The 15,932-nt window shown below is 41.0% G+C and overlaps 1 protein-coding gene and 1 long non-coding RNA gene across 4 annotated transcripts in view; both read right to left on the reverse strand.

The window, feature by feature from the left end:
* Positions 1-2,954, reverse strand: part of TFDP2 (transcription factor Dp-2) — a 33,356-nt gene extending 30,402 nt beyond the window's left edge. For 2 of the 3 annotated variants that reach the window (XM_067465980.1, XM_067465979.1), the window contains exon 1: positions 2,872-2,946. In XM_067465980.1, coding sequence (XP_067322081.1) covers positions 2,872-2,874 — 3 coding nt within the window. In that variant the 5' untranslated portion in view covers positions 2,875-2,946. Of the gene's footprint in view, positions 1-2,871 lie in introns of all 3 variants that reach the window. The other variant, XM_067465981.1, reaches the window with a different exon arrangement.
* A 2,449-nt stretch (positions 2,955-5,403) lies between these two features.
* LOC137096512 (uncharacterized) lies at positions 5,404-14,404 on the reverse strand. The gene is made up of 2 exons (XR_010909515.1): positions 14,316-14,404; positions 5,404-5,508 (listed from the first exon to the last, which is right to left on the reverse strand). It is a non-coding gene; the product is annotated as an uncharacterized lncRNA (long non-coding RNA).
* Between the last annotated feature and the right edge of the window lie 1,528 nt (positions 14,405-15,932).

Raw genomic sequence — 15,932 nt, forward strand, 5'->3', positions numbered from 1 at the left:
CAGCATTCAACCTGAAGACTTTGGTATCAGTGGTGGCTACGAGGGTGTTTGCACAATTAAAACTTGTGCACCAACTGTACTCATTCTTTGAAAAGCCAGATCTGGCCACAGTGGTACATGCCTTAGTTACATCCTGCCTGGATTACTGTAACATGCTCTACGTGGCAGTGCCTCTGAAGAGTGCTCGGAAACTTCAGCTGGTCCATAGAGCTGCAGCCAGGCTGCTAACTGAGGCTGGCTACAGGGAGCAGACAACCCCCCCCCCCACCCATTGCAGCAGCTTCACTGGCTACCAGTCTGTTTCCGGGAACAATTCAAAGTGCTGGTTATGACCTTTAAAGCTCTAGACAGTTCAGATCCAGGCTATTGGGCTGATCGCATCTCCTTGTATGAACCTGCCTGAGCCCTGAAATCTTCAGGAGAGGCCCTTCTCTTGGTCCCACCTCCATCTCAAGCATGATTGGTGGGTACAAGAGAGTGGACCTTTTCCGTGGCTACCCCTTGACTCTGGAAACCCCTCCCCAGAGAACCCTGCTGTCCTTCTGGCAGTAGACTAAAACCTTTTTATTCAGGAAGGCTTTTAAATATGAAGGTTTTTAAGATCAATTCAGGGGTGCTGTGGTTTTTAACTTTGAATTTATTTTAATAGTTTTTAACTGGGAATTTAAAAATACTGTTTATATTTAATCCTGTTTTAATGTTCGCATATCTGTATATTTTAAATGGTTTTGCAGATGCTTTTATGTTAAGCTGCTTTGAGTACCCTTGGGGGGAGATAAAGCAGGATAGAAATAAATTTAATAAATAAATAAATAAATAGTTAAATGCACACAAAATTATTAAAAACTATTAAAATACTTAAATGACCACACAGCATCTCCCGGCTCGTACTTAAAAGCTTTCTTCTTTAAAAGTTTGCAGGAATGAAAAGATGTTAGCCTGCTGCTGAAAGGACAACAGGGAGGGTGCTATTCTGGCTTCACTAAGGAGAAGGTTCCAGGGGCAGCCACTGAAAAGGCCCTCTCTGGCATCCTCTCCAATCGTGCCTGGGATGGTGGTTGGACTGAGAGAAGGGACAGTTGTTGGGGTGATCCGAGAATATTTTTTACTGCAGATCCAATTTTAACCCCAACTAGGCATTGCAAGGATGAAAAAGATGCACTCAGCCACCCTAGAAATACGTCTAGGAAGCATAGGTGGTGCTGGGGAAGGGAAGGGAGGAGAGAACACAGCATATTTTAAAGCACAGTGTACTTGTATAAAATCAGAGTAACCACAGAAAGGGGGCAATTCAGACCTGACCATTCTCTCAATCAAGACTTCATACTGTTGGACTACATACAAGACCCTGCATCGTAAACAATAACTTTGGATATAATTATATTTATTTAATTTATGTTATAAAATATTTCTACATTGGAATTCATTTAGGTGGTTACATCATGTACCCAAAGACTGCTACAAGGGGCAATCAATGAGATTTGGCTCCAGAAGCCCCCCATCCCATCCCAGCCCCGTTTATACCAAAACCTGTGGATGCTCAAGTCCCATTATACAGGATGGACTTGACGGACCCAATTTGAAATCACTATCACTATAAACGCAAGCTGCTCATGAATGAAACTCTTACCACTTGAAAGGTATAGTTTTTCAAATTATTACTGCAAGATTACTCTCCCAGTATACAAACAGAGCATAGCCTCAGTCATAAGGCATTTTGTGTTCCACTATTGTCCCAATATTGTCCATAAAGCAGGTGGAGGGCGCATAGTGTTTTTATAAAATGGTCAGTAAATCTTGATAACTTGATTACTCTTTAAACTGTTGGTAACTGTTTGCGTAATTGTAACATGTTGCCATTGTGAACTGCGCTGTTTTGAAATTGGGGCCGTTATTTTGAAGTACTCTGTATTCCATTGTATATAATGGGACTTGAGCATCCACAGACTTTGGTATATAACAGTATATACACTATGTATCCTTATATAAAATGATGAAGAACTCAAACATGTACCAGCCTGAAGATATGTGAAATGGCAGGAGGCTACAGCAAGGTATGGCTACACATCACTGTTAATGCCTGGTGGCAAAAAATAAAGTTTGTTTTGGGGATTTTTTCTCAATATTTTTGAGCCATGGTTGGCTAAATCTATGGATGCAAAATGCAAGGGTGTGTGTGCGCGTGCGCATGCTAAAAATGGTAGAGGACAGTTGTTTCCATTACAAAAATAAAGTTTTTTTTCTGCTACTAGATCAAAAATCAGTGTGCACATACATCTTTTTATGGCTCTCTTGTGTAACATATAGAATAAGTGTTAACTGGATAAAATAGGCATGGTAAAATATCTGTGTATTATTATTTTGTTCTTCTACTACTGTTGGATACAAACCAATTACCTGCATTTATCAGAAATGTGATTTTTAACAAAAATCAAGTATACAGTGGGAATGTGTTGATGCTAAGCAAAGAAGCTATTGCAGGAGGAAAACAGGAAACATTGTGCAACTGTTTCTTAGTTTAACCAATTAGTACAGCTGCACAAAGCAGTTCTATTACAAAATTGCATGTATTTGGAACAGTACTTGTACTGGTGATTTGAAATAAATTTTTTATAGAGCATATTGAGAAATGTGTATTTCATAAAGTACCAATTCTGATGTTTGCTTCAGAAGCCCTTATGTACTGGCATGCAGCACAACACATTAATATATGGCAATTATTTATCCCCAGAAAATACACAAGTCCATCAATATCTTTCCATAATGAAGAAACCTATGAAAAGGTGTCTGAACATTTGTAGCTGTGAATACAGAACTGCTATTCTGTATAGTTCTACTAATTAAAAGCTGTTAAAGGGCAACAGTACTTACCATTTGGGGTCTGACATTTAAATTTACTGATGATAATGTTTTGGACAAAATCTTAGTCGATGGTAGACACTGGCAGGAATGTATTTTCTAAAAAAAAGCAAAACGTGAACCTTATTTCCTTATACTCATAACCACATAACCACTATACAAATATTTTGTCTTCTAGATATACCAGTAGCTATATTATTCAGGAGACCATCACAGCAAATAAGAAACAAATTATTTATTTAATTTATATCTCAATTTTCCTTACTACATCTCAGTTTTCCTTCTTTCTAGGACTCAGGAAAAGTGATTTGGCATTGAAAAAAACCCAAGTTATCAGGTAGAAACTGTCTGAAGTAGATTTAATTCAGTGATTTGAAACATTGCATGTAGATTTTGGCTTCTACTTTCTCAGTAATGTCTGTTGAAATGCGAGTGATAAATAGAATCTAGTCGCAGTTACCCAATTCGCAGGGCCTAGGTTTGGAATTCAGAGCATGGTATTGAATGTAAGAATGGTATTCCTCTAACATTAAAGCCACACAGTGTCAAGGTATCAAGCCAGTAGATTTAAATGGGGTTTTTTTTGGTCAAGCACAACTGGATCACTATGTATTTCTATTAGAAAGATCGCCTTGTTGGAAAGACTGTGTGTCCCTCAGAATTAAACTTTTAATCCTCCAACCCCCTCCCCAAATTACACTGTGAGTTCTTTAGAACTAAAGTGTTCCAACTTTTTGGTGGTGATGGTTGATTTATAGTGATTTTTGATTTACCATATGCAAACATCAGTAGGTCTCTCCCCCCCACCCCCCCATGAGAATCTTAGGCACTGTTTTTTAGCCACATATGTTACAAGACCACAAGGGCCATCTAGTCCACTCCCTGGAATTGAGGAACACACATTCAATTCTTGTGTCAGCTTTTCTGCTTTTAAAAATTGATATGCTCAATGCTTATAGACACAGTGATGTGATACAGCATTTTCAGTTAGCATTTTTATTTTAACTCTGATCAGCAGCCTTTTTCGGAGTAAGTGGCTGTCATAAAGCAACAACAGGAGGCTTATTTATTATACATTATATAACTTTGTGAAATCTGGTTAAATTTCTTTTAGTGGGAACTGCCTGTTCAAATTTCCTGAGGGACACCTTTTGTATTGCTGCATCACGTACTTCATTAGCATAGGTAGGAGTGGTGCCTGAACTCCTTCCCTTTCACACACACACACACACAAAATAAATCAACCATCCCCACTAAGTGTTGTCAGGGCAAAAACTAGCAGTACAATACATTTTGCTTGACAATCTCCAGCTCATCTAAGATAAAAATACAACTGAACATCAGTAGCAAAAGTCACTGCTTTAGAACAAGTTTCATTCCATCTTTGTGGTTACGGGAAGCATCTGTCCATGTGTCCAAATGAATGCTCCAGTGAAAGCTTTGATACTGGGTCCAATTAAAAATTAAAAAGTGAAGTGTTACTTGGAAACAATTTAGTTAACTTATTTAGTACAAGAACTCTGCTGTTCAGGATATTTACTACTTTAAAATAAAAATAATGTATTTTATTAATTGTTATTATTTACTTCATTTTAATCCCGCCTTTCTCCCCCCAGAGACTTGTTTAACTGATAAGGCTTGATTTTTTTGACCATTTGACATCCTATGGTAGCTTATCAAACTGAATAAAATGTTGCAATTAGCTATGGCATCTTTAAATTTAAAAAAAGAATATATGAGAAATACCCTTTAATTTAAGAACTTATATTTGCAACAACTTACATAAACTTTGTATCAGAAATGCATTTAATTCATGAATCAAGTAAATACTTTATGGATCTAAGCACACTTGGCTTGCTTCCTGTAAGTGCACATTAGACCAAATGTACATTTCTGAACAGTAAAAGGAAAGGTTATTTTCTTGCCCATAAAAGTAAGCCAGCTTAATGGCAGTTGCAGCCGAAATGATTCAAGCATCAAATGGTGCCACCCACACTGAATCATAATAACCCATAAGGTAATGGAATGCTCTGCTGTGTTTATGAGCCAACAGTAACCAAGCTCCTAGGACAGAACCAACATTTTCAAATCACAAATAGCCAAGGAAAAAACCCCAGAATTAAGATGCTCAACACCATCCAGTAAACTGTTTCTTCTGCACATACTGATTGCTAGTAATGCTTTTTTCTTGTTTCCCTCTGAATTAGTGATTTTATGTGACAAAATGCTTTGTCAGCTCTAAAATTCTGGCTTTAACTATTTTGTTTTATTTTCCCTTCATGGAGCCACAGTCAGTACCTTTCATTCAAAACTAACACCCTAAGCTATCTGGAAAGGAAAACAGTAGATGTAGTTCAATTTGGAACTCCTATTCATGTGACTAATTAGAGTAACTTCATCCCTGCTCCTGTCCCAAGTATACTACAGTTTTTTCATAAACAACATTACAGGAACAATATATTTTGCAAACATTACACTCTTATTATATTCTGTTCTAAGCTGTTGGAAGTAAAAGGTCTCAATTCTGTTTTGTAAAATACTTACATTGCAAAGAAAACCCAAACTGGTCTTTCCTCTTGTCTAAAGAAGAATGCCTCTTACTGCATCAGCAACACATCAGCCTTTGTAGCCATTCAAAGGAAACTTGAGCTGGTGAGAGACATAACAAATCAAATGCAGAGCTATGCCATTTTTAAGAGTTGGTATCTAAAGACACCGGATCTGTCTGATCTTAGAAGCTAACTAGGGTCACCACTGATTAGTACTTGGGTGAGAAACTGCCAATAAATACAGTGTGCATATGCTCTATTTCAGAGGAAGGAATTGGAAAACCACCTCAGGTTATTCCTTCCCTAAGAAAACCCTGTGGTAATGCATGAAGTTGCACATACATACACATCTAGACACAAAATCAATGCTTTTGAAAAATGCCCTCAATACCAAATGTGAGTGGGTTTACATTCTTTGTTTCTCAAAATATTTTCAAGCACTGTGGGGGTGGAGGAATGAAAAGTGGGAGAACATTAATATCTTTGGATACTGTACTACTTTGGTCATCATGCAAAGTAGTGATGCTAATATGATTTTTTTAAAAACCCTGCAAGTGCAACAGGAGCTTCCTTTACTATTTCTGATACAGTCCTTCTCACTTTCAAAGGAACAAGCACTTTTAAAACTGAATGTACTGTGACAAAAATTCCAAATAAAGTACAATTTCCCCAAAAGTTTTCTATCCATAAACATATTAGTTCTTGGGATTTTGAGATAAAATATGGAACAGTGGAAAAGACCTGGCTTGACTGATGCACAAGAAAAAATGATCCCCAACTTTCAATTATATCAAAATTGGTGCATTTATTTGGGTGAGCGGAAGTGGTAACTGAATACCAACAGCTAAATAACAGGGCCCAAGCACAAAAGTTGGACTGAAATAAGGCGATTTCATGAACCTAAACTTTTCAGTTTATTTGTTCTGGAGATTATTCTATAAGGTGGAGAGCAACTTGATGTGAGTCTCGGCCGAGGGACAGGTATCACTTCTGTGACAACTTCCTCATCTCGAGGGACAGTCCAATAGGATGCCCTTATCGGTTCATATTCTGGAAGGCCAGCCCAGGATCCCTTTCCTTAAAGCATGTGTTTTTATAATGGAGAGTAAGTTGTTGTTGTCCCAGCCAACCCTAAGAGTGATCTCTTTCCCAGCCTTCCCACAAGTCTCAGAACCTAGTGAGGTCATTCCAGGGGTAATCCTACAACCAAAAAGGAGAGAGGTGCCAAGGTACCAACTAAATTTCCCCCCACAAATCATTATCTGCATTGAGAGGGATAGACTTATTTAGGACACCACCCAAAGCCCATTTTCCCATTCCATCAAGATGCAGTGCAGGTAGGTGAAAAAACCCTTGCTAAAGGGGAAGGGGTTTCCTATCCGGCCCATTATGCAGTGAGGGCAGAAGGATTGGTCAAGCAAAGGAGGGACAGGGTGTTAACCTGCTTATATGTAATTGGCATCTCCCCCTGTCACATATTGGGGGGCCAACGGGACTGCCTAATCTCATGTGATTAGAGCTGCCCTCTGATTTGTGGAGGAATTCAGTTGGTCCTTCCATCCCTATGTAACTGTGCTGCTGTGACCTCTCTTCTATGGAAGAGAGCAGTTCCAGTGTACTTCAGAGACCTAAAAAAAATTAAATATAACATGTGACACTAAGAATCTATTGGTGGCCAACGTACACACACACACATACGGATATATTATTTCAGACTGGTTTCAGACAATTTTTCATTTAGAGATGGATGTAGCAGCTCTTCAACAATAACAGGGACAAAAAGTACTTATCCGATAGGGCTTGGATCCCCTTGATTGTGCAAACATCTTAGTAAGCCCATTTAAGATTATGTTGTCAAACGAGTAATTCTGTTTTTTAAGTGTCTTGTAAAGATTTTTTTTCCCCCAGCATATGACTGAGGTCCAAGGAGTGACACCACAAGTGACCTACTGGGTGACACCAACCTTAGTGATGCCACTACTGGACCATGTCCTTCCTGGTTCATAAAAGTAGCCAGAGGGGGTTAGATGACTGGGTAAGAGGCATAGCTAATTTCCTCACTATGGCGAGGCAGCGCCACAGCCTGCTTTAAAGAGGTCTGGTAAGACCTTTACTCGAAAAAAAAAGACCCTACCATCTTGGAGAATGACTGATCAGTCTCCAATATTCTTTTCTTGAGCAAACTTATAGGCCTCTAGGTTCCAGGGATTCCAGAATGAGACAGATTACCGGTACATTTCAATCTGGCTTCTGGTCTGGTTATAGGACAGAAACTGTTTTGATAATCTTGATGAATCTTGATGACTAATGCAGGGCATTGGACTGGAGAAATGTGTCCCTATTTGTTCTGCCAAGCTCATCAGCAGTTTTCAATAAGATGGTATCCTTCTGAGTTGCTTCTGTGGGATGGAATTTGGAACCGCTGTTTTGCAACTGAGGGGAGAACTCAGAAATGATTATGGGGGTTCTTGTTCAACTACTTCCTATTAAGACTGTCCCATATGTTATTTAATATTTCTATAAAATTGTTGAGAGCTTATCCAGAGTTTTGAGGTTGAATGCAACCAGTATGCTAATGACACCCAACTTTATATCTCCTACCATCAAACCTCAAGGAAGATGAACCTCTGTTTGCAGTTAGTAGTGGATTGGATGGGAGCCAACAAACTGACCCTTAAACCAGACAAAACAGATGTGCTCCCAGTAAATCAGAAGGCAGATTAGGGAATAGGGATTCAACCTGTGATAAATGAAGTTTCACTCTACCAGAAGGTCACAACTTGGATGTACTTCGGGACCCAGAAATCAGAGCCTGAATGCTCAGATTACAACAGAGAACAGTAGTGCACCTTCATGGAGGCCAGATCTGGTTATGGTAACACATTCCTTGATTACACCCCATTTGGAATATTGTAAGACACTCTGTGCAGGGTTGCCTTTGGAAACTGTTCATAAACTGCAAGTCCAAAATGCTGTAGTCAACCAAATTTTTGACCAGAGCTGATTACAGGTAAAACATTACTCTCATATTGCAATACCTTCACTAGATATTGATTTGTTTCTAGGCCAAGTTCAAAGTGCTGGTCACTTCCTATACATCTTGAGTCAAGACTATTGGAAAAACCGTATGTCTTTCTATGAGCCTGCCTAACTTTCAAGCAATTTTGGGAAATGTTTTTTCTTTGGCCACTATCATAGACACATTTGGCAAGGATATGGGGAAAGACCCTTCTTAGTGGCTGTTCTAAACTTGTACAAATGCCTCTCATAGAAGGCTCAACTGGCCCTATCTAATCTCTTTCCAACAGCAAGCAAAATTATTTTCATTTAGGCAGACCTTTGGTTTTTAACTTCCTGTGGCAGATAGATCTTTCTAATGCAGTGGTTCCCAACCTGTGGTCCGTTAATCACCAGTGCTCATTTCCATTTATAAGCTGAAGAGCCAGCATTGTCTGTAGACATCTCAGTGGTCCTCAAGCTGTGGGTCTCCAGGTGTTTTGGCCTACAACTCCCAGAAATCCCAGCCAGCTGATAGGATTTCTGGAAGTTTACCAGCTGATAGGATTTCTGGAAGATGAAGACCAAAACATCTGGAGACCTACTGGTTGAGAACCACTGGGTCATGTGGCCGGCATGACTCCATGAAGCATCATTACCTTTCCACCGGAGCTATAGCTATTGATCTACTCACATTTGCATGTTTTCAAACTGTTAGGTTGGCAGAAGCTGGGGCTAACAACAGAAGCTCACGCCATCCTCAGATTCAAACCACTGACCTTCCGATCAGCAAGTTCTACAGCTTAGCAGTTTAACCTGCTGCGCCACCACAGCCACTTTGTGTGCTAATGTGATATAAATCTCAGGACTACTCTCACTTCCCATGGAACACTTGATCATTATTAGAAATTGTTATGAATTTCATTCCTGTTTTATGATTTGAACATAACAGTCCCTTCTGAGAAAATTTTGCCAAGAAAACCCTGTTGTAGGGTCTCTATAAGTTGCAAATGGCTTGAAGGCACAGAACAACATCTATGTCATGTTGTTGCACTAGGACAGTGGTTCTTAACTTGTGGGCCGAGGACCACCAGTGTGCCGTGAGGACGAAAATCTGGTCCATGACCCTCCTATTTATTTATTTGTTTGTTTGTTTGTTTGTTTAACTTCCGCTCCTTTTACGCTGCCTGACACTCCTTCCCTGTCGCTGACCATAGCATATGTTCTGAGCTGTTGTGGTCTAGACAATGCAATTTTCTGAATCAGCATCCCAAATCAAATTAAAGTTAGCAACCCTTTTAGTACTAATGTTGGAGAGTGGTCCCTGGTCAAGTGGTCCCTGGTCAAAAAAAGGTTGAGAACCACTGCACTAGAAGGAGGAGGAGGAGGAGGAGGAGGAGGAGGAAGTTGTTTATTTTTCTACCCCGCCTCCATCTCCCCAAAGGGACTCGGGCAGCTTACATGGGGCCAAGCCCAAGGCAACATACAATTAAAAACAAAACAGTAAAATATTAAAACAACTTAAGAACAGCATCATCATAAACAATTATAACCAAGCATCATAAGCAACAACATGGATACCTCTAGTCTCATTTTTTGCAGGAGAAGGGGACCAATATGCAAACAAGTTAGAGGATAGGCTGGTCAAAAAGTGGATAGAATGAATAGTAGCATAGGAATAGAGCAATTATAACAGGATCATTTCAGCTTAACTTTAAAATATAGTAATCAAATATAGGAACTTGAGTTCAGATCATGGTTAGGGACCATCTATCAAGGAATCGTCAATCAAATGCACAACAAAACATCAATGTCTTCAAATCCTTACAGAATGTGGATAGGGAGGGTGCCAGCCTAATATATCCAGGAACGAGGGGCCACCACTGAGAATGCTTTTTCCCTCATTCCCACCAACCGTGCCAGAGATGAGGGCGGGAGCGAGAGAAGAGCATCTCCGGAAGATCTTAAGGACTATGTGGGCTTGTAGGGGAGGATGCAGCCACAAAGATAGGCCGGTCCTGAACAGATGAGGAGGACAGAAGTGATGCAACAACAGCTGTATGATTTCTACCATAGATACAAATATATCTCAATATATTTGTATCTGCAAATACTGGTAGTAGTGAAGTAAATAAATAAATATGAAAAACCCATGTTATTATTAATAGCAGTGCAAAAAATATTGAAATTATTCAGTGCACAAAAGCATATGATTGCAGAAAAGCATTTTCTTGTATGTTACTGTCACCCATACAAGCCACTTGCCTAACCAACATCCTCTTCATCTAAACAAACGAACAAAAAAAAATGCTTACACTGCTTTCTACTTTCTACACCCTACAACAAACACAGTCCACCTGCAACTCATACTCTCAGCTGCCAGCCACTAATTTTCAAAGATTCTCAGCCAATTTATTGTTGAAGGCTTTCATAGCCAGAATCACTGGGTTGTTGTAGGCTTTTTGGGCTGCATGGCCATGTTTTCCTTGTTGTTGTTAATTCGTTCAGTCACTTCCTACTCTTCGTGACCTTATGGACCAGCCCACGTTAAAGCTTCCAGTAGGCCATCACCACCCCCAGCTCCTTCAGAGTCAAGCCAGTAACTTCAAGGATCCCATCCATCCAACTTGCCCTTGTTCGGCTCCTCTTCCTTTTTCCTTCCATTTCCCCAAGCATCTTTAAGCTTTCCTGTTTGCTCATTATGTGGCCAAAGTACTTCATCTTTGCCTCTAACATCCTTCCCTCCAATGAGCAGTCAGGTTTTATTTCCTGAAGGTGGATCTTCTGGGTACTCTCAGAATTTTCCTCCAGCACCACAGTTCAAAAGCATCTATCTTCCTTCACTCAGTCTTCCTTATGGTCCAGTTCACACATCCATGGGTGACTATGGGGAATGCCATTGCTTTAACTATGCGGATCTTCGTTGCCAGTGTGATGTCTAAATGTTATTTTATGTTTATGTTTTAATTGGGTTAGGTTGTTTTATAATTCTATGTTATTGTCTTGCTATTACTTTTTGCTTTTCATATGCATGTACAGCATTGAATTTTGCCTTATAGTGTTGGAAACCGCTTTCAGTTCTCTTAGGAGGAGAAAAGTGGTACATAAATGTATTAAATAGTAATAATTATGTCTCTCTCTTTTATCGAGATTGTTTTCCTAGTTTCCAACAAACCTCACAACCTCTGAGGATGCTTGCCAGATGCAGGCGAAACGTCAGGAGATAATGCTTCTGTAACATGGCCATACAGCCCGAAAAACTTACAACAATCTCAGCCAATTATCATTCCCGTCCAATATTCCAAGTACTCTCTCACTCCCAAAAGACCATGTAATTTACACCACCTCATATGCTGAAAACGCACTTACAGAACATCATGGATCCTAATTCTTGGCTGTAATTCATTCATTTATATAATAAAAATGTAAAGTTCGTTTGTGGGATTAACAGAACTCAGAAACCACTGGACGAATTGACACCAAATTTGGACACAAGACACCTAACAGTCCAATGTATGTCCTTCACTCAAAAAAATTTGATTTTGTCTTTTGGGAGTTGTAGTTGCTGGTATTTATAGTTCACTTAATATCAAAGAGCATTCTGAACTCCACCAATGATGGAAATGAACCAAAGGTGACACACAGGACTCCCATGACCAAGAGAAAACACTAGAAAGGTTTGGTGGGCATTGACATTGAGTTTGGGAGTTGTAGTACATCTACATCCAGAGAGCACTGTGGACTCAAACAATGATGGATCTGGACCAAACTTGGCACGAATATTCCATATGCCCAAACATGAAAACAGATGGAGTTTGGGGGCAGGGGCTGCTCAACCCATTATGCAAAGTAAGCATTTGGAGTATAGTTGATTTTGCCCAGGGGCGCTCTTGAGGTGCTCTTGGGGGAAAATAGACCTTGACATATGCGAGTTGTAGTTACTGGGATGGATAGTTCATCTACAATCAAAGAGCATTCTGAACTCCACCAGTGATGGAATTGAACCAAATATGGCACACAGAACTCCCACGACGAACAGAAAATATATATCAGTGATTGGTTGGGGGGGGGGGGGCAAAATACTGTTTGCTTACCATTGAAAATTACCTAGGGTCACCTCTGTTAGGGGGAAATAGACCTTGACATTTGGGATTTGTAGTTGCTGGGATTAATAGTTCACTACAATTAAAGAGCATTCTGAAACCCACCAATGATAGAATTGGGGCAAAATTCCCACACAGAACCCCCACAACCAACAGAAAATACTTAAGGCCACCCAGTCCAACTCTCTTCACCAGGGCAGGAAAATGTAATCAAAGCCCTCCTGACAATGAGCCATCCAGTCATAAATATAGATATATATGATTCACACATACACACAGATATAGTATCATAGATTTGAAAGGGACCCCTAAAGAAGGGCAATGATATGTTGCATGTTCCAGAGTAGGCAAACCAGACAATCTCCACGTCAACACTGACAAAGAAACAACAAGAAATACTGAAGATGAACTGAACCACCTCAACTGGGCTCTACAGGCCAATGGATACTCCACCTCAGACATCAGAAGAGCTACATGACCAAGAACAAGTCACGAGAATAAGATGAAGATCCACCCCGAGGAAAAGTGTTCCTGCCATACATCAAGGGAACCACTGACCGCATAGGGAAGCTGATGAGGAAACACAACATACGAACCACCTACAGACCTACTAAGAAAATCCAGCAAATGCTACGTTCAGCAAAGGACAAGAGGGATCCTCTCACCTCTGCAGGAGTCTACCGTATACCATGCAGCTGTGGACAAGTCTACATAGGGACCACCAAATGCAGCACCCAGACACGCATCAAGGAACATGAAAGGCACTGCAAACTACTCCAACCAGAGAAATCAGCCATAGCAGAGCACCTGATGAACCAACCTGGACACAGCATTTTATTTGAGAACACAAAAATGCTGGACCACTCTCACAACCACCATTGAAGCCATTGAAATACACAAGAGAAGCCATTGAAATACACAAACATGTGGACAATTTCAACACAGAGAAGCAATTGAAATACACAAACATGTGGACAATTTCAACAGAAAGGAGGAAACCATGAAAATGAACAAGATCTGGCTACCAGTATTAAAAAATTCTAAAATTGCAACAGCAAAAACAGCAGAGAGGAAACAGGCAGGGACATCTAATCACCTTTCAAGAAGAGTTTGCTCCAGGCACAGTCAGCCCATTGTATGCTAATCAAGGTGGTCAGTGGAAAGATTCACACCTAGCCCAACTGACAAAAGCCCTTTGTCTCACCCTGGTCATTCCACAGATATATAAACCCTTTTTCCTATTTCCAACAGACCTCACTACCTCTGAGGATGCTTATTATTTATTTATTTATTTACGGCGCTTATATGCCGCCCTTCTCACCCTGAAGGGGACTCAGAGCGGCTTACAATATATATTTTCATACAATATATTATATTATTAGCAAGGTACAATATCAGTATATATTACTATATTGCACTATACCATTATATTGTAATATTGTTAGTAATATTACATGTAATTAAATATATAATTATAATTATAATATTGAATTATTATTACTAGTATTACATTGTATTACATTATAATATTATAAATATTATATGTATATACAATATACTATATTATATTATTATGCTTGCCATAGATGCAGGCGAAACGTCAGGAGAGAATGCCTCTAGAACATGGCCATATAGCCCGAAAAAACCTACAAGAACTTAACAAGAAATACTGTTTCTCCACAAGCACAAAGACATCACATATATTAGAAACCAACACTTTCTCGTTACTTTGTTTTCCAGATCACCAGACTGGGCCACAGCAACGCGTGGCAAGGGATGGCGAGTATAATATAAACAGATGGAGTACCTCTTATCTGGAAATCGGAAGTCTGGAGGCTGGGCCTAATCTATAGGCTTTACTTCAGAGCCAAACCTATCCTGCTCTGCGTGAGAGCCACCCCCACCCTCTCAACTGCGAAAAAGATGGACAGAGCCGGGCTGTAAGCAGTTAAGGCCGTGGCCCGTATTACAACAACTTCCGCTGCGAGTTGGCATCGGGCGAAGCAAAGGAAGTTGAGGTAAACAACAGCCCTGGAAGTCTCGATTGCGGGAGAGAGGCACAAGGAGAAAAAGTTCGGCCCTCCATCCAGATGTTTTGGACTCCCACTCCCAGGCTGTTATGAATTGTGGGAGTGGAAGTCCAAAACACCTGGACGGAGGGCCGAAGTTGGCCCAGGCCTTGTCGATATGTCGGGTTTTCGGGGAAGACAGACCTGCGCGCGCAGCTCCCAACTCGCGAGGAGGCCTCTCTATCTCGCGCGCGCGCTCCCTCTCTCTCGCGCTCTCTCTCGCGCGCGCCTCTCTTCCCCGTCCCCCACACAAGCTTGGCGGCGCCTGACAACCCAGCGCGCCCATTGGCCAGTGCGCTCGCGAGGAAGCCGCCGGCCACGGTCTCCCATTGGCCGGGGCGCTCTGTGTGTGTGTACGCAGCAAGCGAGCGCGCCCATTGGCCCGTGAGCTCGCGAGGAAGCCACCCATTGGCCGTGCGGTCTGTGTGTACGCTGCCTGCTCGCCACTCTGCCTTGGAGAAAAGGGGGCGTGTCCTAAAGCTTAGCTTCGCCCCGCCCCTCTATGCCTTAAACATTTACACCAGGGACTATGAAAATAGTTCAAACTGCCAAAACTAATTGGATACACATCCTGAGGGTACTTGCACACAATATTGAGTTGTTGTGAGTTTTTTGGGCTGTATGGCCATGTTCCAGAAGCATTCTCTCCTGACGTTTCGCCCACATCTATAGCAGGCATCCTCAGAGGTTGTGAGGTCTGTTGGAAACTAGGCAAGGGAGGTTTATATATCTGTGGAATGTCCAGGGTGAGAGAAAGGAAGGATTCCCCCAAGCAGTAAGAAGCCAGACCTTTAAACTGCTGGGCTATTACCAGAGGCAGCCCTAGGTAATATTCAACAGTAAGCAAACAGTCTCTGGTTCCAGGAACCAGAGACCAGATTGCCAATATCCGCTGGATAATGGAGAAAGGCAGGGAGTTTCAGAAAAACATCTACTTCTGCTTCATTGACTATTCGAAAGCCTTTGACTGTGTGGATCATAATAAATTGTGGCAAGTTCTTAGTGAGATGGGCATCCCAAGCCACCTTGTCTCTCTCCTGAGGAATCTGTACAAGGACCAAGTAGCAACAGTCAGAACTGACCACGGAACAACAGACTGGTTCAAGATTGGGAAAGGCGTACGGCAAGGCTGCATACTCTCACCCAACCTTTTTAACTTGTATGCAGAACACATCATGCGATGTGCGGGGCTGGATGAATGCAAAGCTGGGGTGAAAATTGCTGGAAGAAACATTAACAACCTCAGATATGCAGATGACACCACTCTGATGGCCGAAAGCGAGGAGGAGCTGAGGAGCCTTCTAATCAAGGTGAAAGAAGAAAGCGCAAAAGCTGGGTTGCAGCTAAACGTCAAA

The sequence above is a fragment of the Anolis sagrei genome, chromosome 3 (genome assembly GCF_037176765.1).
Source record: "Anolis sagrei isolate rAnoSag1 chromosome 3, rAnoSag1.mat, whole genome shotgun sequence".
In the NCBI taxonomy this organism is placed as follows: Eukaryota; Metazoa; Chordata; class Lepidosauria; order Squamata; family Dactyloidae; genus Anolis; species Anolis sagrei.